Below are 23,895 nucleotides of genomic sequence, written 5' to 3'. Positions count from 1 at the left end.
CTAAGCCGCCGAGGACGATCCCTGACAGCACCGTGGACGGTAGGAGATAACGGTGTTACGGTACCCGGCCGCATTTCCCTCTCCCCTTTCGGACGGTGATTACCTGTACAGAGCATTCGCGTGCGTGTGCAGTGTAAGAGGTTAGTCTCAAGGTCCAAGAATGCGCGGATCGCACAGGGGTCCAGGAGCTGCCACTGTACGAACATACCAGTACAGAGTGATATAGCAAGCACCTGACACAGTCAGCAGTGCGCAGCCGTCAGCATCGGTACCGGCGCCTGGCAGGCAGGGAGGGCCAGTCCTCAATCCATCCCAGGTAGACGGATACCGGGGGGGGGCGTGGAGTGTGTGTATGTGTGTGTGAGCGAGTGAGTGCCGGGGTCATCTGCGCTTGATGATGGGAGTCTGCATGTTTCCCTGGTCTTTGGTCCTTTTTTACCCCCTGATGCCTAGATATTCGTAGTGAGACTGGAACAGCACGATGATTGTGTGATTTTCCAGGGCAGAAAGGGGACCAGCTGACCTCGACTTGCATACCTAGGCGGACCGGGGAGGGTTCGAACACGTAGCGTAGTGCGCGCGCGCGCACACACATCGATCGGCCTTTGCGTACGGCAAGGGTTAGAATTAGATCGGGCACATGGTGAGGGTGGTGATGATGTGAACATTACGGTCAAGATTGTTGCTGTGTTGCGCGTAGATACCTACCTAGGTAAGTACGGTACGGTATGGACACTTTCTTCATTGGCGATGGACCCACATATTCACACGCCTAGGCTGACATAAACAAGATGGGGTAATCTCTGGTACGGAGTACGGAGTGGGAAAGAGTATCTGTCTGGCCAGGCGGCCTTGATCTGTCCCTGCCTGCCTTGGTCTCGCTACCAAACGGTGGAACGGCCTGATACGGTGGGGGTACCGGGGAAGGGGAACTTCAAAACGGTGAGGATGCAAGGGAATAAAAGAAAAGATGGGGCGGGCTTACATACACTCTCACTACCTTGCCAACTTGCATAGGTAAGGCAGCGTACGGAGCAGGTAGGCTGGCTCGCTATCTTGCCTGGGAGAGGAAAAGGGCTGAAGTAGCGAGATTGGACAATCGTCGGTATTTCCCGCCAATAGATCGGGTTTCGTCCTAGACACGCAGTCGTATCGATCCAGCCGGAACCAGAATAAGGAAGAAAGGCGCTGATGGCATGGCTCTCGGACGAAAATAGCGTCGGCATTGCAACCCCCGGGCTGGGCTCGGCTCTTCGTCTTCTCCTCTGTCTGTCTGTATGTTTGTCTGTCTACCTGTCTCGATGTCTGTCTCGATGTCTGCCTGCCTGTCTCGATGTCTGTCTGCCTCTCCCTTCCCCTCCACGCCCCCATTCACCCCAGCTCGCCCAGGTTGGATGGCACTCGGGTGAGGGGGAAAAAAGCAACGGTATGCTGGTCTGCCGGTCAAGAGGCAGACAGGCGACTGAGACACAGCCATCACCGGTGAAGACATTGACCGAGAGAGAGAGAGAGAGAGAGAGAGAGAAACAGGAAACAATGTTCTCGTCATCTCATTGGCACCGGACTCTTGGGCCAAGACCGCTAGCAGCGCGGAGCACAGCGTCCCGAGGGTTGATTGAAAGGCTGAAAAATCCAAGCTCCGTCTGGCTGTCCAATCACCTCTCGGCAGCCCTTTCTTCGTTCAATGACGTTTCGAACCGGCCGGCTGGGATTCCGTACGCGTCTCGTTCGTTCTCATCTCGATGAACAAAAACATTCCTTCTTCTTCTGAAACCAATGTTCTACCAATAGTTGTTGATGGTTCACGTCGACAGGCGTGTTGCACAACAAACCAACCAACCAACCAACCAAGCACCAGCAAAAAAAGACCGACAACACCATCGCCGTTACTATTGGGTGGTGTTGTTTCTTCTTCTTTGTATACGTCCTCCTTCCGCCTTTGGTTCTTCAGGTCGGTAGTGACCCACCCTGCTGGTCGGTCCCTTGCTTTTCGTGACGTCCCGCCGTCCGGCGCTCTGGGTTCCTGTTGATTGTTGACATGCAGTAGCGCGAAACCCGGACTCTGCTTTCGTTGGGTTATTTTATTCTTATTTTCTCTCTCTAATTATCAGTTGGGATCAAGACTTGACAGGGGTAAGGTAGTCGGGCGTGTTGACGACAATCTCCGGCTTGGGGGGTGGGGTTCTTAGTTTTTTTTTTACTGTTGCTCTCTCTCTCTCTCTCTTTCTCTTTCTCGCGCGCAGATAAGCTTTGCGAGCCAGAGTCAGGCGGAACAATTAGAGTGCCGACTTTTCAATAGGCATAATGCCGTGAGGTGGTGGCAGTAGTAGTGTAACGACACGACTACGACGGTATAGCAACATCAGCGTCGTAAGACCTGCAGTGTAGAACTCTGGCCATCGCAGCGAACACGGGCAAAAAACGGCTGTCTTGGCTTTTTTGGTTTTATTTTGAGTTTGTTCATTTGGAGTCACGTCTGGTCAAGGATAACCAGTGCGGACAAGCTGCGAGAGTTGCGGATGCGTTGCGTTTGTCCGGCGGGAGGCAAAGACAAGGCCAAAAAAAATCCGGTGGCCATGGATTGATGGGTGACCCCAGACCGACGGGCATTTCGGGAGGGGACCCCACTATGGGTGATAGAATTACTAGTAGAAATAGAAAACGGAAGGGGAAACCCCCCCCCCCCCCCCCCCCCCCCCAAAAAAAAAGGTGCCTACTAGTAAGGGCAGGAACTGTCTGATCGCTGACTCCTTCCCGCCGACTCGGTGAGTTATACGGTGTGTGACAAGGCTGAGAGAGGGAAATAAGGGATGAGATTAAGCATATGGGGTGTCCGGCTGGATCACTAGTCATGACGTAAAAGTTACTTTTATCCATCACCCTTTCATAAAATTGAGGGTCGTAACGTAGAGAAGAAGAGAAAAAAGGAAGAATGAAAAAAAAAAAAAAAAAAGGTTTGCACCCCCCGTTTGGATGTTGTGAGATCGCTCACATTCGGAGTGGGCCCAGCAGCAATCGCAGCAACATCGTGACCGTCTCTGGGTTCCGCCCCAACCAAATCGGCCAAACAGCCCTCGCTGACACGGGCTGGAATAGGGATGGGAACGGGACGGCTGAAGGGAAGTCGGGAAATTGGCATATGGAGACCGAGGGACACGGTATCCTAGAAGGAGGCGGTGGAGGGCTTTTTTCTTTTCTTTTCTTTTTTCCATCATCGTTCCATGAGAATTTCCATGCAAGGGGCTGACCAGGGGACCGGTACCGCATTCCTTGCTGTCGAGTCCCGCCAGCGATTGCAATTTCCCCATATTGTACCGGGGGAGGGCAGAAAAGAGAAAGAATGAAAAAAGGGAAAAAAGGAAAAGGCGGGTCGTAATGGCAATTAAGGGCACGTACCATGGGTTTCGGTTCCGTTCGTTCGCCCCCCCCCCCCTGGTTTCCGATGACGGGTGGGGAGGGGTTTAGGTACGAATGCGATGATTGAATGACATCTCGTAAGCAGGAAATGGAAAAATAAAGATAGAAATAACTGGAGAACCAAAAGGTGAGACCTCGCTTCTCCCTTGTGTGGCCCATGCATCATCCCCTGTCGAGCTGTTGTTGCTGCTAGATGGCTGATTTTTAATCGAGTCTCTAGTCCCCTTGAAGCGCCGAGAAGGAAGTCATGTCCCAATTTGATGATGATCTGTTCTCTCTTTCCCTTTTAACCCCCCCTTGTCGAGCTGTCAGCTGTCCATTCGTCTTTGTATTTCCTGTGATTACCTAGGTGGCTACGGAGTACTACGGCCGGATATCAGATAGGCTGTGCAGCTAGGCAGCGCTATTAACTGATGAGCCTAGATAAGCTCTTCCTCCCTAAAAGGCCAACAAGTGGAGGCGCAGCAACGACATTGCGTACGAATCCTCTCTCTTAGAATCAAAATAAAAAAAAATTATTTTTATTCTTTGAAGCCCCTGAAGAATGTTATTTTTATTCCAAACCGCCCCGTACGTGCATACATATGCATCGTGAAGGCTAGTGTGCCGTGTAGTGTGTGTGTGTGGTGTGCAAGGGGCGTGTTCCTGAAAAGAGCGGCGGTCGACCAAGATGCTGGTCCCGCCGGCCGTATGCAGCAAGTAAAGCAAAAGCGAAGTGAAGGGAAGTAGGTAGAGCACGACAGCAACGTCGGCGCATCGCATGTGCTGCTGCGTTAGGCATGCAATGTCGATACTCTCTCTCTCTCTCTCTCTCTCTCTCTCTCTCTCTCTCTCTCTCTCTCTTTTTAGTCCCCGTTTCCTTCTTAACAACAATCCAAAACGCGCAGCAGTGTCGCAGGCTGGCCGCATGCTTGGGAACAGGCCACACTCGTACGTCACGTCGGCCGGCCGGGCGACGTGTGGGCTCGGCCGGCGGTGCAAGGTCAAAAGTCAAAGCCAAGTGCGTCAAACGTCAACGCAGCAGCGTATGCGAACTCTTGGGCGCGATAGTCCCAAAAAGGGAAAACCAGATGACGAAAATCGCCGCGCAAGAAAGGAATCGGGAATTGGACCGCGGAATCTACGGGCGTAAACGGGGAGAGGCTGAGTTGTCTGCTGAGTGAGGACATCCCCTTCGGCCGTTTCGTTTGGCGGCTTCGCCCTGTGTTTGTCCGCGTGGGAGGGGGGGTCTAGAGAAGAGAAGAGAAGGGTTCGGTGTTCCTGCCAGACTCGATGCAAGGGACAAAGAGCCGCTTTCTGGTTTGGAACCTTGGCTCGAGTTGAGACGAGCACTGCGTGAGAGAACAAGGAAACAGGGTTCACTCTGGATGACGGACATGGGAACATGATGAGAGGAAGGAAAGATAAGAAAAGAAAAGAAAAGAGGAGGAAAATTGGAGGCTCTTGCTGTCTCGTCTGTCGTCGCCTCCAGATTACGCAGGTCGCAACTTGACAGCGTCTCTGTAACCAGCTGATGAGGTGTCGTCTTCAGATCCGAGGTTGGTTGTCTCTAGTGTCACGAGGTGTAGTGACAGCATCTACTCCGTACGCTGTGCATACTAGTAGTACGGGTACACTGTCTTGTGTTGCCTAGTACGTAAACTACTTACCAATTTGGGCAGTAGGAGTAGTAGGAGTAGGAGTAGTGGTAGTAATCTGTGTGCCGTGTCTGAGCGGTGAGCACGCTGCAATTTCCCAGACGGTTTGAGGTTGAACCGTAACAGGAATAAGGGCCAGGGGAAGCAAGGGTAGAGACGGAGGTGCCGAATATAGTCTCTCTCTCTCTTTTTTTTTATTTTTTTATTTTATTTTTAACGTCTTGTTCTTATCCTTTTAGTACGGTATCCAAACTCCCCTAAAATGTGTATACGTACAGTATCATGTCCTGACGCCGTGGTCCTCCTCCTTCTGTCCCTTTTCTTTCTCTCTGCCCTACACCACAACAGTTAGCAGTCTAAGTGTGCGCGCATACTAGGCAGCTTTACTATGCGGTCTGGGTGAGGTGAGTTGCCGCGTTGCCGCGTTGCTGGGTTGGCTGGGTTGCTTGGTGTGCGCCTGGGTAGTCGGACGAGGGGGCCCAGCAGGCAATTTCTCGGACCCCATCGAGAGAATGATTATCAAGCTTGGGGTGGATTCTCAGTACGGTGGGCTTGCGAAGTGCTGCCATGCGCTAACAGACATCAGGCTGGCGCGACAGGGGCAGCACATGCTCAGAGCAGGACAGCCCCTGTCGGCATGCTTGTTTCATTTCCTGGCATTGCGGCGGTCAAGCCCCATGGTGACTCTGGCGATGCGTCACCGCCAGGGGGGCCAAAGAAAAATAACGAAAGACGTGGAGAGGGACGGAGGGACAGAGACGGAGACGGTGATCGGTGGATGAGACGAGAGAGACGTGGACAGACCAAGCGCCTCGAAACGGTGGGGAGAGGAGGAGGAGGGGGGGGGGGGGGGGGGGGGGGTGCATAGTCCACCGTTAGAAAAGGGGGGAGGGATGGAGGAGACGGAGAGGGAGACTGGAATGGAAACGGTACGTCCAGGTGTACGTATCTAACGCTACTACGGTAGTGCCTGAGATTTTATCTCCACTGTCCTAGCCGATCATTCCTTCCCTTTTCCCTCAAAAATGCGAGATGGAAGATGGGAAAGTGCGCGGACGGACTATCTGGAGTACGTTCCCCACCCACCTGCTTCGCCGTTTCCAAAACCGTACCTGCCGTACCTGCCTCACACCACACACCACCACAATACTTGGGCACACAATCAAACGGACGAGTCCTCCTTCCTCCGTTTCACACACACACACACACACACACCGTCTTTGCTGCTGCTGCTGCTGCTGCTGCATCACACCACCTCCGTTCCACAAACACCAGACGGACGCTTGCCCAGGGCAAGCTTTGGTTTTGGCACCAGCAAGGCCAGGTACAAGGGGTCAAAGTACTGACGTACATACGTACCCTACTCTTCTTCCCTTTCTTCACCTTCACTTTACTCCCACCCCCCCTCCTCCTCCTCCTTACCCCTGGACTCCGTCGCCAACACACACCCTCCTCCCCCTTCCACAGCGACGCCAGTGCCCGATCCAAGGTCGAGCTGGGCTAACACCCTTGCAAGGTTTCTGGCTGTTCCAAAATTGCAGAGTCTCGGACAGCGACCTCTGCAAACAGGCACCGCCAGCCGAAATGTCCTCCCGCCGGCCGCATTCGTAGATACATAAGGCACCCGACTCCCTCCCCCTAACACCGACTCTCGACCACATCATCATCGTCACCAACCAATTCAGAAGACTACTACCACTGCTGCTACTACTTCAGCTCATAACCGTTTGGTTACATATATCTCTCTCTCACGCCCTCGACCATCTCAAGACTCTTTGTCTACGTTCCTAACGGCTCACAACCCCTTACCACCACCGCATCTCCGAGGCTCTTACAAAACAGCCTTCGCAACCACCACTACCACCACAACAATACCAACAACAGCTTCATAGCTCTTTAGACAGCTTTTCACAGCTGTCCCAACACCGTCAAACTGGCTTCCGCAAACTTCGACTTCGTCACCATGCCTGCCCAGCGCCCCTCGCAACTGCCTCCCTGCCCCGGCCCCCCGCCTCAGCGCCCTCTTCCTGCTCTGCCCAAACGGGGTTAAAGAGTCTCGGGTCGACAACAGCCTCGCGCAACAAACAACCTGACAATGACCAACATTCCTGGCCTTTTGGGGCCGTGATCCGAGAAAACCATCACCCACCATTGCAGCCGCCCTAGGTGTGTCTTCGCTTCGCAGTTGGATTGAATACGCACCAACGGGACACAACGCAACCCAGCAGTTCCTGTATTATCCATTGCGATCGAATGCAACAACGCCTCGTCGGCCTGTCCTCCCTGTCAGCCGGCATGGAACTGGACGGCTGACAGGATATGCACGCCATCCGCGCATCCCATGTGTTGGACATGCACACATGCATCCCACCCACTCGACCAACCAACTACAACCAAACCCGCACACCACCTTGAACGGAAGAACTCGCCAGCCAGCTTTAGCCACCTTCGCCAAAACTTGGCTCAATGCAACCGCTCTCAAGGACCGGGCAAACATCATCATCCTACCTCCGTCGACGGGGCGTATGAGTTGCCCTGGGGCCGTTTCCCCAACGAGCCTCTCTGCCAACCCCCGTCCTCCCTTTCTCTGCTTTCGTGCCGGCCCGCGTCCCCAAGAGCTGGGCTCCTGCACGCGACGCCGAGAACACGCAACAGCTCATACCACCCACTTGGCTTCATCGTCGATTGCAAGACACTCTGCAATATTACATCGCCCTACTACCTTGTAAAACAACCACCATCGTCCCTCATTCTTGACTACCCCTCGTCATCGAGCGGTGTGCTATTCAACAACACAATCACCAACTATCTTTTAATCCATGACCTACCAACGGAACGAGCAAAGCATCATTACGGGACCCAGGAACACACACTTCAACGTCACTCTTCACGCATCGACGCACCACCACCACCACCACCACCACCACATCAACTCATGTATCATTAGAAGGGAGCACTGTCGGAGAGGTTTCCGAACCCTTTCCATTTTCTCACTTTGTCGTCGCCGATACCCCCCTTCCCTTTCTCAGAGAGACGGATGGATTCGACGGAAAGTTTTAGCTATGAGCGATTATAAAAAGTTGGCCCAAGGAAGGGTCAAAGGAGTTTTGTTTTTTCTTTCCTTTTACTTCCCCCTCCGTCTTCCAAGCGAGGGGGGGATTTGTCCACTCAATATTGGACCGGGTTCTATAGCAAACTTATAATACCAAACAAATAATTACAAGCAAAAAGAAGAAGAAAAGAAACTTGCCATGTGATTCGCCCGCCAGATATGTGACGCGCCCTATCTGCCAATGCCTTCCGCGGATCTAACCGTATCGAAACCTCGCTACCGGCGCGAGGCCAGGCGGAAACGCTCCATCTCGAGCACATCATCTCATCCGTCGCAATGCCGCCTGCCCTTCTGCGCATGTGGCGGCATGGCGCGAGGAGCCGCCCCATCCACGCACGACAAGTCGTCGTCGCTCTCCAGATTTCAAACCGTCTCTTCCCCTCTCCTCCTCTCCTTGCTTGGTCGTACAAGCCGTAGTAGCAGCGGGGGCTGGGACTGGGGTGAGACGATCTTTACCCTCCCCCCTCCTTTCCAAGACTCGAACCATCGTCCATCCGCCGGTCCCCGACACCGCCGTCCCCCCCCCCCCCCCCCCCCCCCTCCAAAAGCGGGCGCCCGGCGGACGGTCATCCAGTGCCTTTTTTATTTGTGTGTGTGTGTGTGTGTGTGTGTTTGTCGATGCAATGCTACGGTTACGCGGCGGGCCCACGAAGGCAGGCGCCCCGCGCCTTCTTGTCCGTCCGTCTGTCTGTTCTGTTTCTATCTGTCCTGTCTGTCTGTCTGTCTTCTGTCTGTCTGCCTTGCCAGTCTGGCGTGTGGTTTTTGCCTGCCAAGCCCCTGGCCAGCCTTGGGGGCTAACTGAACACCACCTCTCCCGCCCGCCCAGTGCTACCCAACCAGGGTCAACACACGCATAACCGACCCGTCCCGATCAGCAGCCGCACAGCACACCCTCAACTGAGCTCCAACGTGGAAGGGGAGGAGAGAGTGGTGACCGAGGCAAAGCGCTGACAGGTAAGCCTTTTTTCCCCCCTTTCTTCTTCTTCTTTGCTCCCCCCCTCAATTGCTTCCCAGTTTCTCGATTGTCACATCTGGTAGAAAAACTACAAGGAGATAGATAGTCAGTATCCCCTCCCCCCTTGGCCGCCGCCACTGCCGTGGAGAATCCGGTATATCCAATATCTAAAGCTACTCTACCTACCCTATGGGACCATCTCACGTCTTCGTAGGGTTGCGTGGTAGGTGCATCTTCACACTAGGTAGAATATCGATATCTACACCAGGGGGGGAGGGAGAGTGAAGGGGGGTTATAGTGGTTGGTGGATGAAAAGAGAGATATTCTGGGGTCTTCCGTCACCTAGCCCGCTTCTTCGCAGCGACGTCCATGATTTTCTTCCGCCCCCCCCCCCCCCCCTTCCCCTCCTCCCCCATTTCGGGTATCAAGGGTATATGGGACGGCCGCAACCGTCAGGGAGAGGGAAGAGAGGGCGCGGATAGGGCGGCCGCGCAACTCTCCTCCATCAACCGTTTGGTACTGCCAGCATCTAGTCAAACTTAATCCCACTCAGGAAGGGGGGGTGTCGGGGTTCAGGTGGTATAATCCGAATTCGGGACTTTTTCAATAATATTTGTCAATCTCAATTTAGAAACATAAAGGCCAAGTGCAGTTGGCATGCGGCATTTGGTTTGCCCCCCCCCCTTTGCTGCAACTGCTCATCTCGCCTAGGTGAGGACGCAGGACTTACACATTGCCTTAGGGCGTCGCGGTTGGAGGACCGGGTTTGACCGGGGGAAGGGGCGGAAGGGGAGGGCGGGATTGTCGACCTTGGGGTCAAGGGGTTTACGACTTAAGCTTCGCCCTCGTTGAGATTGGAAGCTTATACTACCACCGCAGCTCTTGGTTCACGTCGCGTCCACACGACGTCGACAAACAGGGAATGTGGTGTGTATGTGTGTGTGTACTACGTATATGTGCCATTGGGTTCGCGGCAATTAAACTCTCATTGCGCTGTGACTATTGTTTCTTTTTTTTTTTTTTTTTCCGGGTGGGGGTTTTTTTTTCTTTCTTCATTCCCATGCTAGAACGAGGATTTGCAGGCCCGGCCGCATGATGGTACTTACATGGTGCGCCGAACGGCTGATGGCGCAAAAGTATATTCCGCTTGGGACGGAGCAACTGTCCGGGCCTGCCTCATCGGGCGGGTGGACGGCAATAACGCACATTAGGGTTTGGGCAAAATAGACTCTCGGAAACCCCCTTTTGGTGGGTTCTCGTATTTGGTTGGCATGCAACGAGGCTGAGGTCCCTTTCTGAGATGGATGCATGCGAAGAGGGGGGAGAAGGACGGGATGTGGAATGTCGGACCCTTAAAGTTTCAAAAGTCAAAGCACAAGAAAGAGAAAGAGCAAGAGAGGCTCTCGCAAACGTCGTTGGTGGGAATGGATGGGGAGGCTGCGCGGGATTCCGGCGCCGTCGTTTAAGCGTTTTAGGGGTCCCCCCCCCCCCTTTCCTCATTACGTTGCATAGGAGACATGCGCCTCGCTCGTGTAGGCAGGTCAAGGGCGGGTTGGCATGAAGGTGTAATTTCAAGAGACGGGCGCCACCATCCAGCCTTGACGTCCGTGGTTCCTCAAGGGAGAGCATTCGGTAGAGGCCGAGAGGTATGAATGAGCGTTGAGTGAGTGTGCTAGAGGCGACGCGATGGCGCTGGCGCCAGAAGACGTCTCAGGGGAATCTAAACTACCTTAATCGAAGCCGTCGTGGGGGGGACTCACCGTATTCACTGAATTGCCGCCCCCTTCCCCCCACGTCATCACCAAAGACCGCCCGTTTCAGGGACTTCATAATTGCCGCAATCCATCGTGGCGTCCGCCATCTCACATGTCTATCTATATTGATAACGTGCATTCGCGTACGACAGCGACGGATGGGATGCCTTAAACTATGTTGGGCTGGGGTAGAGGGAGCCCATGTACAGGACGGGATACTATACGCTGGTCTGATGTTGCTCAGGGACTGGGAGTCCGGCAAGTTCAACCAAAGGTGCGGGCAGTGGACAGCAAGACTGGATCACGTCGTTCCCCTTTTCATCGACGCGACGCCGTCTTACCCCAGGAATCGGCCGGGAATGGACGACACGTATCACATCCCTCCGACACCGTCTTGGGTTTATGGCATCTGTGGACCGTCGCCTCCGCTCCCCACTCGACCAAGTGTTTGAATTTGTTTGAAACAAGAGGGGAGACATCGGGCTGCAACCAATCTTTCTGTTGCGTTTCCCAGGTTTGAGAGGTTGTCGTTTACACTAGCTCTGGCACTCTGGGTACCTATTTTGGTTGTTACCGACCATCAGGGCTGGCGGGTGCACGTCGATCGTGTCAATCCCCGTTTCCCCGGGCCGTCATGTTTCTGATGCGTCTGAAATTCGGACGAAATTAGATTGCGCCGGATTCCAATCGCCACACCGTTCGTTCGGTTGCAGAGGATTGGCGTGTTCGGTGTCGCGTACCTGCCTTAGCGGTGGCGAAGGGGAAAGGGAGGTGTGCCCTGCACGCGGCTCCTCCTTCGTCGTCGCCGCCGTCGGGGCCCGTCCGTCTCCCTTGGGGTGATGCCGTCGTCAAAAGGGCCTCAGGGGGGGGGGTGCTGTATTAGGCACTATACGTGAGTAGCGCGCATTATGCCAAGCTGGGCCCATCTCGTCTCGTCGGGCATGTTGCCGTCTTTTGCTTCGATCTGCTAGCTATGCTTGATGCCGGGGTAAGATACTCTCATCATCTACTGGAGGCGGCGTGTTTGGAGACTTGGACCGGATCATCAAGGGGGGGGGGGGGTTTGTCAATTCTGTCCAAAAAGGGAAAAAGCTGTTGGCGATTGTGGAGCTACCTAGGCCTGTACCTTATGTAAGCGTTATCGATCGTGGCCTCGCTTATCGCCACGTGAGTCCGCGCCGAGGTCGTACCGTCCAGGAAGTGCGCTGCAGGCCCCCGGACGGCATCTTCGCGCCGCTGAAGCGAACAAAGGCACTGGCAGGGGGGTGTCCGTTTTCTTCCTCTCCCGTCCACACTGACAACGTATCGCGCACGAGCATCAGAACTGCCTCTTGTGGTATTGCTGCCTTCGAGATTCTCTCGGAGTTTTCCGTCACAGACGTGCGTTAAGTCACCCGCCAGGTAAAGCGCCTCCTTCCGTCACTCTTCAACGAAGCCCTTGCGCTAAGACGACGCTGTCCATCATACCAGGGTCCAGGAGGAGTGAGAGCCGTCTGGGGTCTGAGTACATCGAGTAACTCGGAACTATACGCCCGCGTCTGCCGACGGTCAAGTCTACACGTCACTCACTCCCCGTTCACTCCCCATTCACGCACAGCGCACGCATCATATCGTACGCGATATGAATATCCTGGAACTCCATGTCTGGGGCCCGGCCTTCGGCCTCCCCTCCATCGACGCCGAGTGCCTTGCCGCTATCGCATACCTCCACACAGCCCTCCCAAGTTCCCAATGGCGCCTGGTCCCAAGCAATGACCCTGCTGTTGACTCATCGAGTAAGTCTGCACGCCCTCATATACACACACACTTACACCGGCCCGTTTACCCCTTGCTTCTCAATGCCCACGCCCTTCTTACCGTCGAGGCTCGCCACTGCATGGATCTCACGCGGTCTTCCCATCATGACGACTCGTCACAAAGAGGATCCCACAAAGAACCGCGCGACGACTCACAAAGAAACACGTTGAAACAATGTCGCCCTCGCTAACGAACCCGCCCTACCAGACCGCCTCCCCGCCCTCAACGCCAACGGCGTCTGGGTAACGGGATACACCGCCATCGCCTCTCACCTCGCCTCCCTCTCGCCGCACTCCCCCTCCTGGGACCTGGACCTGGACTCGCGCCTCACCCCGTCCCAGCGCGCCGACACCCTCGCCTACGGCGCCTACGTCGACGCCCACCTCGCACCCCTCCTAGACGCCGCCCTGTACGGCACCCACGAGAACTGGGCCGCCGTCACCCGCCCCGCCCTGAGCCACCTCCTCGGCTTCCCCCTGAGCTGGACCGTCCCCGGCATGCTCCGTAACCAGGCCGTCGCCCGGTGCGCCCATCTCGGCCTCGGCTCGTTGGGCGCCGAGGACGACGAGTCGGGTGCCGACCCCCAGGGCAGCGCGCTGGACCGCGCGGCGAAGCACCTCCCCGTCTCCACCAGGAAGAGCGTCCTCGAGGAGATGAAGGCCGGCACCGCGCGGGGCATCAAGCTGCACGCCATCACCGCCGACGCCTTGACGCCGCTGGAGGAGCTCCGCGCCCGGGGCGAGGAAACGCCCGGGGAGAAGAAGCGCCTCTTTGGCGGCGAGGTGGCGACGTCTCTTGACTGCCTCGTCGTCGGGTACCTCGCCCTCATCCAAGAGGTCGAGCTCCCCCAACCCTGGCTCCGCACTATCCTCGAGAAGAGGTTCCCACACCTGACCGCCATGGCCACCCACCTCCGCGACGAGTGCCTCACGGGGCCCGGTGTTCTCCCCTGGGTCGCGGCCCCCGAGTCGGCCCTCCGCACGGCGGCCCGCTTCCTCGACAACGTCGTGCAGGCGACGCCGAACCTCGGCGAGGCCTACCTCCATGAGTGGCGGCGCCGCGCAGAGGCCAAGACCAAGGGCGTGGCGGACCAGAGGACGCTCGCTCTCGCGGGCGGGGTGTTGGCGGCCGGCACTGCCATCGCGTACGGGGTGTGGGCGTACCGCAGCCTCCCGCCTTGGGGCATGCGGACGCATACTTGGGCGGCTGAGAAGAGGGGCCTGAACAGGTTTGGCGACCTGGGCGCCATGCTGAACTTCTCGCTGGGGCTTGCGGACCCGGTGCCGCAGGCAAGTCCGGCTGCAGCCGGATGGGGCGGGGGCTTCGGGTCGGAGCACAGAGTGGTTGAGTCGGAGCTGGCCGTCGACTAGAGGGCGAAGCACTCGCGTGGGAAGCGGCCGGTGGCCGAAGAGACGGTCTTGGCTAGGTACCAAAAACAGGGTATCGGAAGGGCCGTCGCGGATTATTAAAGCGTAGCAAAAATAGAAGAGCCGGGCAGGGCGCTCGCGACTCCAAATAAGGGATGGAAAAGGCACAAAAGTCTCCCAGTAAGAATATGTACTATACTGTTTCGATTATCTTTGGTTTACATGAACCGTCCGCCATGCCCTCTCCCCATGCTACCGTTTTATTCTACCAATGTCCGATTCAGAGCTCCCATATAATGGGGTGTTGCAGACCTCGCAACGGTTTTTTTTCTTTTCTTCTTCTTCCTGTCTTTTCCTCGGCGCCGCGCATAAGATCGACAAAAACTGCCCAGTCACACCCGTTTAGATCTGCCGGATCTCCTTCCCGACCATCTCGGGCCGCTCGACTTCCCACTCGTCGCGCAGCACAGCGAACGTCAGGTCGCTGACGAGCAAGCTCTGGCCCAGGCTCCACACGAGGGTGATGGCGTAGAAGAAGTTGGCGTTACCGCTGCCGGCGTAGATCCACAGGTGGTAGAAGGCCGGCCCGAGAAACGAGGCGTACATGATGGTGGCGGCGCCGACGAAGGTGTAGCGCATGAGGGGGAAGACGTGGCGGAAGAGCGACAGCATCGCCAGGAACAGGCTCATGTCGGCGATGGAGGGGTACGGCTTGAAGATGGAGAAGATGCCGAGCAGGAGGGTGATGACCACCAGTGGCTGGGAGCGGATGCGAACGGTCAGGGGGCCGACGTAGCTCGAGAGGTGGAGCCAGAAGACAGCGAGGAAGAAGGGGCGGAACGAATCGAACATTTCGACGAAGAAGTACCACCACAGCCCCACGTTGGGCGTCAGGTCGTTGAGCGTCAGCTGGGCGCCGTAGGTGCTGGACAGGAACTCCCAGGAGCCGCCCGTCAGGAGGAAGGACATGAGGAACAGGGCGACGAGGACAGCGGCCATGACGGCGACGTTGGTCAAAGCGAAGCGCACGGTAGAGGCGACGCGACGTGAGGGATCTTGGCGGTCGTAGGCGAGGAGCAGGAGGGGCGGCAGAAGGAGGAGAGGGTACATGGAGAGATAGGTCGCAAAGGAGAGGGCGACCATTGCGCCGAGGGGCGCACCGGAGATGGCCTTGGCAACAGCGTGGAGGATGGCGCATGTCGAGAAGACGGAAGTGGAGCGGCCGACACATGTTGCTATTGTGAATGGGTTGAAGAGAAAGCTGTGGTAGACACGGGTCAGAAGGGTTCGGGGTGAAGGTCGAAAAGGGGGGAGGCCAAACTTACAGCGATGCGACGACGAGGCCACTCCACCTCTTGCCACGGCGCGGGGAGGTGAAGAGGCGCGAGGACCCAGCCTCGCCAGAGTCGGCAATTCGAGAGAGGGCATCTGCGCTCAAGATGTCGACGAGGATATAGAGGAGATGTGTGAAGATGGGGAGCGACTTCGGATCGGGGAGCAGCGAGAAGAGGGGGAGGAAGAGGGGCGCTTGGTGGTAGACGCCGCCGTCGTAGGGAGAGACGTTGTGGTTGTAGAGGAAGAGGCCTTCTTGTACTGCGCATCGACGGTGTCGTTAGCAAAGCTGCTCCCAGTTGGCAGTTGGGGAGGGAGTGGGGGCGCAATTGGCACTTACGTCGCTTGAAGCTTGTCACGGGGGTCGAGATCTCGACGCGGCCAGTCAGCAGATCAGGCAGACCGGGGAACGCAACAAAGAGCAGTAGACGCAGCGCCGCGGCGGCGGCGTAGACACCCGTCTTGTTGCCTCCCTGAGTAATTGTGCCGCCGGTCATATTTCAGTCCATGGCCCGGAGGAAAAGGAAGGAGGGGAGGAGAGACGAGACAAAAGGCGGGCCGGAGGATGGCGGGATGTTGAAGGACGGGATCGCGGAGCTTACAGTTCGCGGGTCGGTCGTTGCAATTCGGACGCATGAGGTAAGGGACGGGGATGGGGGTGACTTGGAGGTGGATGACACCTGGCTGGACCGGGGGAGGGAGCTCTGTCAGCGAATGGCGACCTTGCTTCCAGCGCAGTCGACCTGCTTTTAGTGGATTGAACCCCTGGAGCTGGAGAAATTATGCTGATTAGATAACAGCAGCCAATCAGTAGTCATATCAGATCCCACTAGTCTCGTCCCGGCAGACGCTTGGGCGGTCAACCACCGGCAGAAAATTTCAATGGAAAAAAAGTTCAGAGAGAAAGTCGAGAGCGGGTGCCCCGCCACGGTCAGAAGTCCTTGATAGCTTCTAAACACCAGTCGTCAACTTTCGACGCAACACAACCACGCCAATCAGCAAGAAAATCATAAAAAAAAATGGGCAAAATCAAGAAGAAGGGCCAGGCCGGAGCGGCCAAGAACTATGTCACGAGAAACCAGGCCATCCGCAAGCTGCAGATCAGCCTGCCCGACTTCCGCAAGCTCTGCATCTGGAAGGGAATCTACCCCCGTGAGCCGCGCAGCAAGAAGAAGGTCTCCAAGTCCTCGACCGCCTCGACGACCTTCTACTACGCCAAGGACATTCAGTACCTCCTGCACGAGCCGCTCTTGCAAAAGTTCCGCGACCAAAAGGCCCTCGAGAAGAAGATTTCGCGCGCCCTCGGCCGTGGAGACGTCGGCGATGCGAAGCGCTTGGAGAAGAACGCCTCCCGCCCCGAGGAGACTGGCAAGCCGCGACACACCCTCGACCACGTCATCAGAGAGCGATACCCGACCTTTGTCGACGCCGTCAGAGACCTTGACGACTGCCTTTCCATGCTGTTCCTGTTCGCCAACCTGCCCTCGACCTCGTCCGTCCCCGCCAAGATGATTGCGCGCTGCGAGCGCCTCTGCCTCGAGTTCCAGCACTACCTGATCGTGTCGCAGAGCGTCACAAAGTCCTTCCTCTCGATCAAGGGCATCTACTACCAGGCCAATATCCACGGCGAGGACGTCTTGTGGCTGGTACCCTACAAGTTCAACCAGAGGATCGTCGGCGACGTCGACTTCCGCATTATGGGCACATTCGTCGAGTTCTACATGACCCTGCTGGGCTTCATCAACTTCCGCCTGTACACCGGCCTCGGCCTCAAGTACCCGCCCAAGTTTGACCAGAACAAGGACAACCAATCCGCCGAGCTCGCCGCCTTCACCCTCGAGGGCCAGAACCTCGCCACACCCGAGGAGAGGAAGCTGATCACCGACGGCGAGACCCAGCACAAGGTCGACCCCAAGACGCAGGCCGCCGTTGAAAAGGTTCTCAAGAAGCTCAAGGGATCCGACGCCGACGAGGAGGGGGCCGCGACGGAGGAGCAGACCGAATCCACCGAGGAACCCACCAACGCCATTGACAAGTTCGAGCCTGTTGCGCCGGGCGGTGACGTCCTCCCTCAGCCTGAGCACTCCAGCTCGGACAGGGCCAAATTGTTCAGCAACTGCACATTCTTCCTTTCCCGTGAGACTCCCAGACAACCTCTCGAGTTCCTCTTGCGGGCGTTTGGCTGCAAGCGCATTGGCTGGGATGCTGTTCTCGGCGAGGGTGCCTTCACCACCGACGAGCGCGACCCCTCCATCACTCACCAGATCGTCGACCGTCCCCCTGTATACGCCGCAAACAATGACGGAGGCGACGGCGAGGACAACCAGACATCCCAGAAGCTGGCGCCTAACCAGCGCATCCCCGGTCGGATATACGTCCAGCCCCAGTGGGTCTGGGACAGCGTCAACGACGAGGAGCTGAAGCAGCCGGACCAGTACGCCCCCGGCGCGCAGCTCCCCCCCCATCTCAGCCCCTTCGTCAGGCAGGTCCAGGGTGCCTACGACCCGACTGTGCCTCTCGAGGAGCAGGAGACCGAGGGCGAGGCCCTCGCCGAGAGCGACGACGAGATGGACGTCGACGAGGCGGATGCCGGCGACATGGACGTCGCCGGTTCCGACGACGACGACGAGGATGACGGGGAGGGCGAGGATCCCGACTTTGGCGGTGCCTCCGACGACGAGGCAGAGGCCGAGTCCGAAGACGACGAGGAGGCACAGCGCCAGCGCGAGCTCGAGGCTGAGCTTACGGGCGGAGCCGCCAAGGCGAAGGAGACCAAGCCCAAGACCAAGAAGGAGGCTGCGCGCAAGGCGCATGCCAAGAAGATGGCCGAGGAGGCCGAGGATATCGAGCGGGCCAAGGGCATGCTCAGCAAGAAGAAGAGAAAGCTGTTTGAGCAGATGCAGTACACAAATAACAAGAAGAGCGCCGAGGACGAGAAGCTGAGGGCCAAGAGGAGAAGGCTGGAGAAGCAGCTCAACAAGAAGGCCAAGGCGTAAGAAAAGAAGAAAGAAAAGAGCCTGTTCTGTGATTTCTAGAATGTAGTAGGGCGTTTGTTATACCATAATTGTGGTGCTGGGAAAAAGAAATACATGCTTGAGGCACTTTGAGACGTAAGAAAAAACAAAACTAGGGAGCCCCGACGAAGACCGTTTGTGATGTTTGGTTCGAGTCCTGCGTGACGTGAAAGCCGCTTGACTTGAGGTGAGTTTCGGTGTGTTGTGGGCGGGTTCCGATTTTTCTTCCTTCTTCACCTTTTGCTTAACCCACTCAAATTGGCTGCCTTTTACATGCTCAATACCCCATTCGTTTTCATTTGCGTGCCTGCATGGATACATTGCGTTATAGAGCCCTAGCTTCCATGATTTTCGGACGAACCCAGCCATTCCTATCGAGCCATGGCTGCAAACGAGGAATCCTGGGACCTCGACACCGATGAGATCCGTTCAGTCGACTCGGAAGAGTTGTATGAGACCAGACCCAATCGCTGGAAAGGCAACAGGTCAACATGGTACACGTACACGCAGGAGGAACGGCTTCTGTATCGCTCCATGGAAAGAGAGCGGGACCAAGATTTGTCAGTGCATCTCTACAACGCATTTGCGCTCAAACACCGCCCGGTGCGGCCAACGGCAACGGCAACAGCAGAACCCGATGCAGAGGTGAGCAGCAGCGTCGGCAAGACACGGTCCGCCCGCATTGCTGACCTTGTCATCTAGGATGCCGATAGACCGCTTGAAGAGATTGTCGACAGCGGCGAGTGGCGCCCGCCGAGCCTTTGGACGGCGTGGCCGATGAACCCGCGAACTGTGCCGGGCGACGATTTCCTGAAGGAGACCCATGATGAGGACGACGACCTCACCATCCGCTCCAGGCAGGCGCAGCTACCCAGCACGGCCCTGGAAGAAGAACTCACGGCCACGATTCTACGCCAGGCCAAGGAGCGTTTCCAACGCCGACAGCGGAAGTACCAAGAAAAGGAAGCCGCCAGGGCTCAGGATGATACCGGCCGCGAAACGACTGGGCCGTCGTCTCCGTCTGCCGCCTCGTCCGACGACGAGAAGGACAATCTCTCGGACGAAGAAGAGGCCAAATCAGAGCCCGATGAGGACGCGGTGACACCGAAGCGCGCCAAGACCTACGAGGCAGTCGTATCCGCCAACGACGACCTCTCTGCAGACCTCCTCCGCCCGTCCGTCCGCCACATCCTCTCCACACTCGACAACACCCTCACTGCGCTTCACAACGCCCGCCTCGCCGGTCTGAGCTACATGACCGACTCCTCCGCCTCCGCCACCGAGGGCGACGCGTCCGATGCCTCCTCGGACGGTGTTAGTGTAGCGTCCGCGGTGTCGCGCGCGTCGTCCGCCACCAGGCGCAAGAGGAAAGGCGCTCCGCGCAGCAAAGCGCCTCGAACGCCTGAGCCGGAGAGGCCTTCTACAGAAAGGCGGGGCAGGCCGAGGAAGGCGCTGATCCCGCTGCCGGGGGAGACGGAGAAGGAGATGAAGATCCGGATCGCACGGGAGCAGAAGAAGCGCATCCCGTACTCGTCTGACGAGGAGGAAAACGATGGCAAGGACGGTGAGGGAAGGAGGAAGGAGCCGGAGACGGAGGCGGAGACATCGCGGTCCAGGTCGCCGCGCAAGAAGCGGGATCTGCCCCCCGAGGCTCGGGCTGAAGCTAAGATCAGAGCCAGGGAGTTGATGCTGGGCAGCTGGGGACTGAGAGACTGGAGCGATGTCATCGGAGCGGCATCCCTTGCGGGGTTCAAGCCAGAGGTGGTGGCCAGGGCGGCGCAGCGGTGCGCGGATCTTTTCGGCCAGGGGATGGAGATGCAGACGCTCCTCGAGGGGCCGCCTTCTGAGAGACTGAAGCCCCGGGGGACTCGCTACCTCCCCGGCAGCCGCCGCCGGTCTCCTTCGTTATCTAGTTCGGATTTCGAGGTTGCAAGACCCGCATTGCGACGTCGCGTATTGTCTAGACAGGGCAGCCTAGCACGAGACAGCGTTCCGCCTAGTGAGTCGGATGCTACTCGTGGACGGGGTTCCCGTACGCCGAGTCGGGGCCGCAGCACATCCCGTACATCCTCTGCCGGTCTATTTTGCTGTCCTGTGGCGGGGTGCCAGCGTGCCGCGGAAGGGTTTGGCAGAAGGACAAACCTGCAGCGGCACGTGGCTAGGGTTCATCCTGAACAAGCTTTGGAGGTGGACGACGTAGAGAGCGAGGACGAGATGTTTGGTGCAGTGCATGTGGACGGTTTCTTGAAGCCCATCCGCGCTAGAAAGGGCTGGAGAGCAGAGGATGCGGGCACGAGGAAGCGGAAGAGACACTATCGCGGGCGGAGGGTGGATGAGAGTGACGCAAGCGATAGGAGTGGTGTTGGGGAAGAGTCAGTTTGGGATTCCAGCTGATGAAGACTACATGCATCACGAGACCGATAGATAATAAGCTCATATTGATATCCTACTTCCATAGCTTGTGTAGTAATCGAGACACATGTCACCATGGTTTGAGGTGTTTCCATCCCGGAGTGCCCAGCGCATGAGTTGAATAGTCCTGGGCTGGTTACGATGCAGACTAGGCTTACACTATCATGAGCCTGACTGTGTATAGCGCGCCTTCATAAATTACTGCGATAACGAAATGAATTAAAATGGTATCGTTACTATTCAATGTTAGGACCTTGTTAAACTCGTTGGAGTTGCTGATCACGCCTCTGGGTATGTATGATGCCAGACAATTGAAGCATTGGACCCTCGCACACACGGTCTGAAGTCAGACTCGGTAACCCGCACAGGGCCGCGAACTGTGCGGACACTGTTATCGTCTCCACATTAAAATTTCCATGTCCATCGCATTTCCCAGCAAAGGCATTTAGATTTAGACCTTCCACTTGAGAAAAAGAACAAAATAAGGGAGAAAACTGCACGAGCAACCATGGATATCCTCAAAGTCCTGTCGCGCGGCATCAAGCAGCCCCCCAGGGGCGCCAAGGGAACAAACAAGTCGGCAGCGAACCTGCCGTCCGCCGGCAACCGGACGAACCCCCAACTCTTCCACGACGAGGTGCCGTCGGCGCGGGGCCACAAGAGGAAGCGCGGCAAGGAGGAAGTCGAGGAGAAGGAGGAGGAGCAGCTGCCCGAGGTCGACTTCTTCGCGCCCAAGCCCGACCCCTCCGAGGAAGCAGACAAGGCCACCGCCGTCGCCGCCCCGAACCAGAAGAACGCCGCCCTATCCGCGCCCGCCGTCAAGCCGAAGCTGCTCCCCGAAGACGAGTGCCGACAGATCCTCCGTTCCCACCGGCTGAAGCTCACCCTCCTCTCCGAGCGCCACAAGAAGCCGTCCAAGGTCACCAAGAACAAGAAGAAGAAGGTCGCCGTCGAGGTCGAGAAGGAGACGAACCAGCTGCACCCGCAGCCGCTGACCACCTTCCGCCAGCTCCGGACGAATTATGCCATCGCGCCGCTGCTGGCGGATAACCTGGCACACCAGGGGTACAAGGTGCCGACAGAGGTGCAGCTGGGCTCCCTACCGTTGCTTCTGCAACCGAAGCTTGCTCTGAAGGAGGTCCCCAACAGGAAAGAGCTCGGAGACGTCTCCAAGGGCGTCGATTTCCTCGCCGTTGCGCCGACAGGCAGCGGAAAGACGATCAGCTTCCTGATCCCCGCCATCAACTCAATCATGCACAAAAGGGCTTCCGCCGAGGACGAGGACAGGCACGATCTATCCGCCATCATTATTGCGCCGACAAGGGAGCTTGTCTTTCAGATCGTCAACGAGGCACGCAAGCTGGCCCAGAACTCCGGCATCAAGGTTGCCGGCATGAAGAAGGGCATGCGCGTCGCCGTCGAGGAAGAGGAGAAGCCCGAGAGCGAGGACGAAGAAGAAGATGAGGAGGAGGAGGAGGAGGAGGAGGAAGAAGGGAGCGAAAAGTCCGGGGATGACGACGAGGACAGCGAGACGGAGCCCGCCAGGGCAAAATCTGTCGTCAAAGTGGACATCCTCGTCACGACGCCGGCGCTCTTCTTCAATTTCCTCTCGTCGGGGTCGCCCAAGACGAGGCGCAAGCTTCCGACGGTGACGTCTCTGATCCTGGACGAGGCCGACGTGCTCCTGGACCCTCTGTTCCGCGAGCAGACCATGGCCATCTGGTCCGCGTGCACAAACCCCGAGCTGAGGACCACCTTTTGGTCGGCGACCTTTGGCTCCAACATTGAGACCCTGGTCACCGAGGCACAGTCGGCAAGGCCCGAGTCCAAGCCCTTGATCCGTCTGGTGGTCGGCCTGAAGGACACGGCCGTCCCCAATGTCGCCCACAAGCTCGTCTACACGGCTACGGAGAAGGGAAAGCTCCTGGGTCTCCGCCAGCTGCTCCGCCCTACGGCTGGAGACGACTCGGGCCCGCCGCTGCGGCCTCCGTTCCTGGTCTTCACCCAGACCATCGAGCGCGCGACGGCTCTCGCGGAGGAGCTCAAGTACGACATCCCGCTCGAGGCCGGTGGCTCCGCCAGGATCGCCGCGCTGCACAGCGGTCTCGCAGACAAGGCCCGCGCGGACATCATGCGCCGCTTCCGCGCCGGCGAGGTCTGGATCCTCATCACGACGGACGTCCTCGCCCGCGGCGTCGACTTCGCCGGCGTCAACGGCGTCGTCAACTACGACGTCCCCGGCTCCAGCGCCGCCTATGTCCACCGCGCGGGCCGGACAGGCAGAGCGGGCCGTGAGGGCGGCGTCGCCGTCACGTTCTACACGGCGGACGACATCCCCTTCGTCAAGAGCGTCGCCAACGTCATCGCCGCCAGCGAGAAGCAGGCCGGCAAGACGGGCGACCAGGCCAACGTCCAGAAGTGGCTCCTCGACGCCCTGCCCAACGTGAGCAAGGCGGACAAGAAGAAGCTGAAGGAGAAGGGCGTCGAGGCGAGACGCAGCCACGGCGCTGCCATGATCTCGTCCCAGAGCAAGTGGGACCGACGCAAGGAGTCCAACATACAAGGAGCCACCGCGGCGAATAAACAGCGGATAAAGAACGCCAGAAAACTAGGCGGGGATGAAGGAGAAGAATGGGGTGGCCTCGACGACTGAGCAGCTATTCCAGAGTCGACCACCCCGGGGGACATCACATGTAGATACCCTACCATCATGGCGCATGATTCTCGTGAACGAAGCTGTAGAGACCTAACGATACACCTCCATCTCATAGATTTCATACAACGGGGTCAGACGAGGTGTTATGATTCCCTTGGTCGCCCATGTTGAAGAACTGCCTGTCTTGAGTCCCTCTATAACCAGTTTCACAGTTGAACGATTGGTATGTTCAGCTGATCCCGCAGATGGAAGAAGGCCTAAAGGCAGTCCGCTTGCAAATGCTACAGAACCATATTGATCTTCCCCAGAGGCAATCGTTAAGAGTCAATGTTCAAAAGATGTTCAAAAGAAGCGGATATTTGCGTCAACGAGAGTGTTTTTGAGAGGCAGTCGTTGTCATTGGTATCGAACATGGAGTGCAAACCCTCATCATAATTGTGGT

The 23,895-nt window shown here is 57.3% G+C and overlaps 9 protein-coding genes across 9 annotated transcripts; 5 read left to right on the top strand and 4 right to left on the bottom strand.

The window, feature by feature from the left end:
• Positions 1-501: 501 nt before the first annotated feature.
• On the bottom strand, positions 502-1,545 carry LY79DRAFT_549032 (uncharacterized protein). The gene is made up of 2 exons (XM_060557440.1): positions 777-1,545; positions 502-712 (listed from the first exon to the last, which is right to left on the bottom strand). The coding sequence occupies exon 1, from the start codon at positions 1,369-1,371 to the stop codon at positions 997-999; it is 375 nt and encodes a 124-aa protein (XP_060415714.1). The 5' UTR covers positions 1,372-1,545; the 3' UTR covers positions 502-712; positions 777-996.
• A 1,319-nt stretch (positions 1,546-2,864) lies between these two features.
• On the bottom strand, positions 2,865-3,716 carry LY79DRAFT_132197 (uncharacterized protein). The gene has a single exon (XM_060550872.1). The coding sequence runs from the start codon at positions 3,574-3,576 to the stop codon at positions 2,989-2,991; it is 588 nt and encodes a 195-aa protein (XP_060415713.1). The 5' UTR covers positions 3,577-3,716; the 3' UTR covers positions 2,865-2,988.
• Positions 3,716-4,431, bottom strand: LY79DRAFT_132176 (uncharacterized protein). Its single transcript, XM_060550871.1, has one exon. The coding sequence runs from the start codon at positions 4,324-4,326 to the stop codon at positions 3,856-3,858; it is 471 nt and encodes a 156-aa protein (XP_060415712.1). The 5' UTR covers positions 4,327-4,431; the 3' UTR covers positions 3,716-3,855.
• Positions 4,432-7,027: 2,596 nt separating this feature from the next.
• On the top strand, positions 7,028-8,174 carry LY79DRAFT_132167 (uncharacterized protein). Its single transcript, XM_060550870.1, has 2 exons — positions 7,028-7,220; positions 7,283-8,174. Exon 2 carries the CDS (start codon positions 7,396-7,398, stop codon positions 7,999-8,001), a length of 606 nt encoding a protein of 201 aa, XP_060415711.1. The 5' UTR covers positions 7,028-7,220; positions 7,283-7,395; the 3' UTR covers positions 8,002-8,174.
• Positions 8,175-12,091: 3,917 nt separating this feature from the next.
• LY79DRAFT_549012 (Tom37 C-terminal domain-containing protein) lies at positions 12,092-14,221 on the top strand. Its single transcript, XM_060557439.1, has 2 exons — positions 12,092-12,650; positions 12,880-14,221. The coding sequence occupies exons 1-2, from the start codon at positions 12,497-12,499 to the stop codon at positions 14,040-14,042; spliced, it is 1,317 nt and encodes a 438-aa protein (XP_060415710.1). The 5' UTR covers positions 12,092-12,496; the 3' UTR covers positions 14,043-14,221.
• On the bottom strand, positions 14,222-16,074 carry LY79DRAFT_549009 (GPI transamidase subunit PIG-U). Its single transcript, XM_060557438.1, has 3 exons — positions 15,712-16,074; positions 15,365-15,632; positions 14,222-15,300 (listed from the first exon to the last, which is right to left on the bottom strand). Exons 1-3 carry the CDS (start codon positions 15,866-15,868, stop codon positions 14,442-14,444), a joined length of 1,284 nt encoding a protein of 427 aa, XP_060415709.1. The 5' UTR covers positions 15,869-16,074; the 3' UTR covers positions 14,222-14,441.
• A 131-nt stretch (positions 16,075-16,205) lies between these two features.
• On the top strand, positions 16,206-18,631 carry LY79DRAFT_549007 (pescadillo). The gene has a single exon (XM_060557437.1). The coding sequence runs from the start codon at positions 16,391-16,393 to the stop codon at positions 18,365-18,367; it is 1,977 nt and encodes a 658-aa protein (XP_060415708.1). The 5' UTR covers positions 16,206-16,390; the 3' UTR covers positions 18,368-18,631.
• Positions 18,551-20,900, top strand: LY79DRAFT_132076 (RNA polymerase I-specific transcription initiation factor). The gene is made up of 2 exons (XM_060550869.1): positions 18,551-19,030; positions 19,088-20,900. The coding sequence occupies exons 1-2, from the start codon at positions 18,767-18,769 to the stop codon at positions 20,777-20,779; spliced, it is 1,956 nt and encodes a 651-aa protein (XP_060415707.1). The 5' UTR covers positions 18,551-18,766; the 3' UTR covers positions 20,780-20,900.
• Positions 20,901-21,240: 340 nt separating this feature from the next.
• LY79DRAFT_549005 (DEAD/DEAH box helicase) lies at positions 21,241-23,595 on the top strand. The gene has a single exon (XM_060557436.1). It carries the CDS (start codon positions 21,306-21,308, stop codon positions 23,448-23,450), a length of 2,145 nt encoding a protein of 714 aa, XP_060415706.1. The 5' UTR covers positions 21,241-21,305; the 3' UTR covers positions 23,451-23,595.
• The last annotated feature ends 300 nt before the right edge of the window (positions 23,596-23,895 follow it).

Source organism: Colletotrichum navitas (assembly GCF_030913465.1).
Source record: "Colletotrichum navitas strain CBS 125086 chromosome Unknown LY79scaffold_19, whole genome shotgun sequence".
NCBI classification, from domain to species: Eukaryota; Fungi; Ascomycota; class Sordariomycetes; order Glomerellales; family Glomerellaceae; genus Colletotrichum; species Colletotrichum navitas.
Note: the sequence above shows the minus strand (reverse complement) of the source record. Positions and strands in the feature narration are given on the sequence as shown.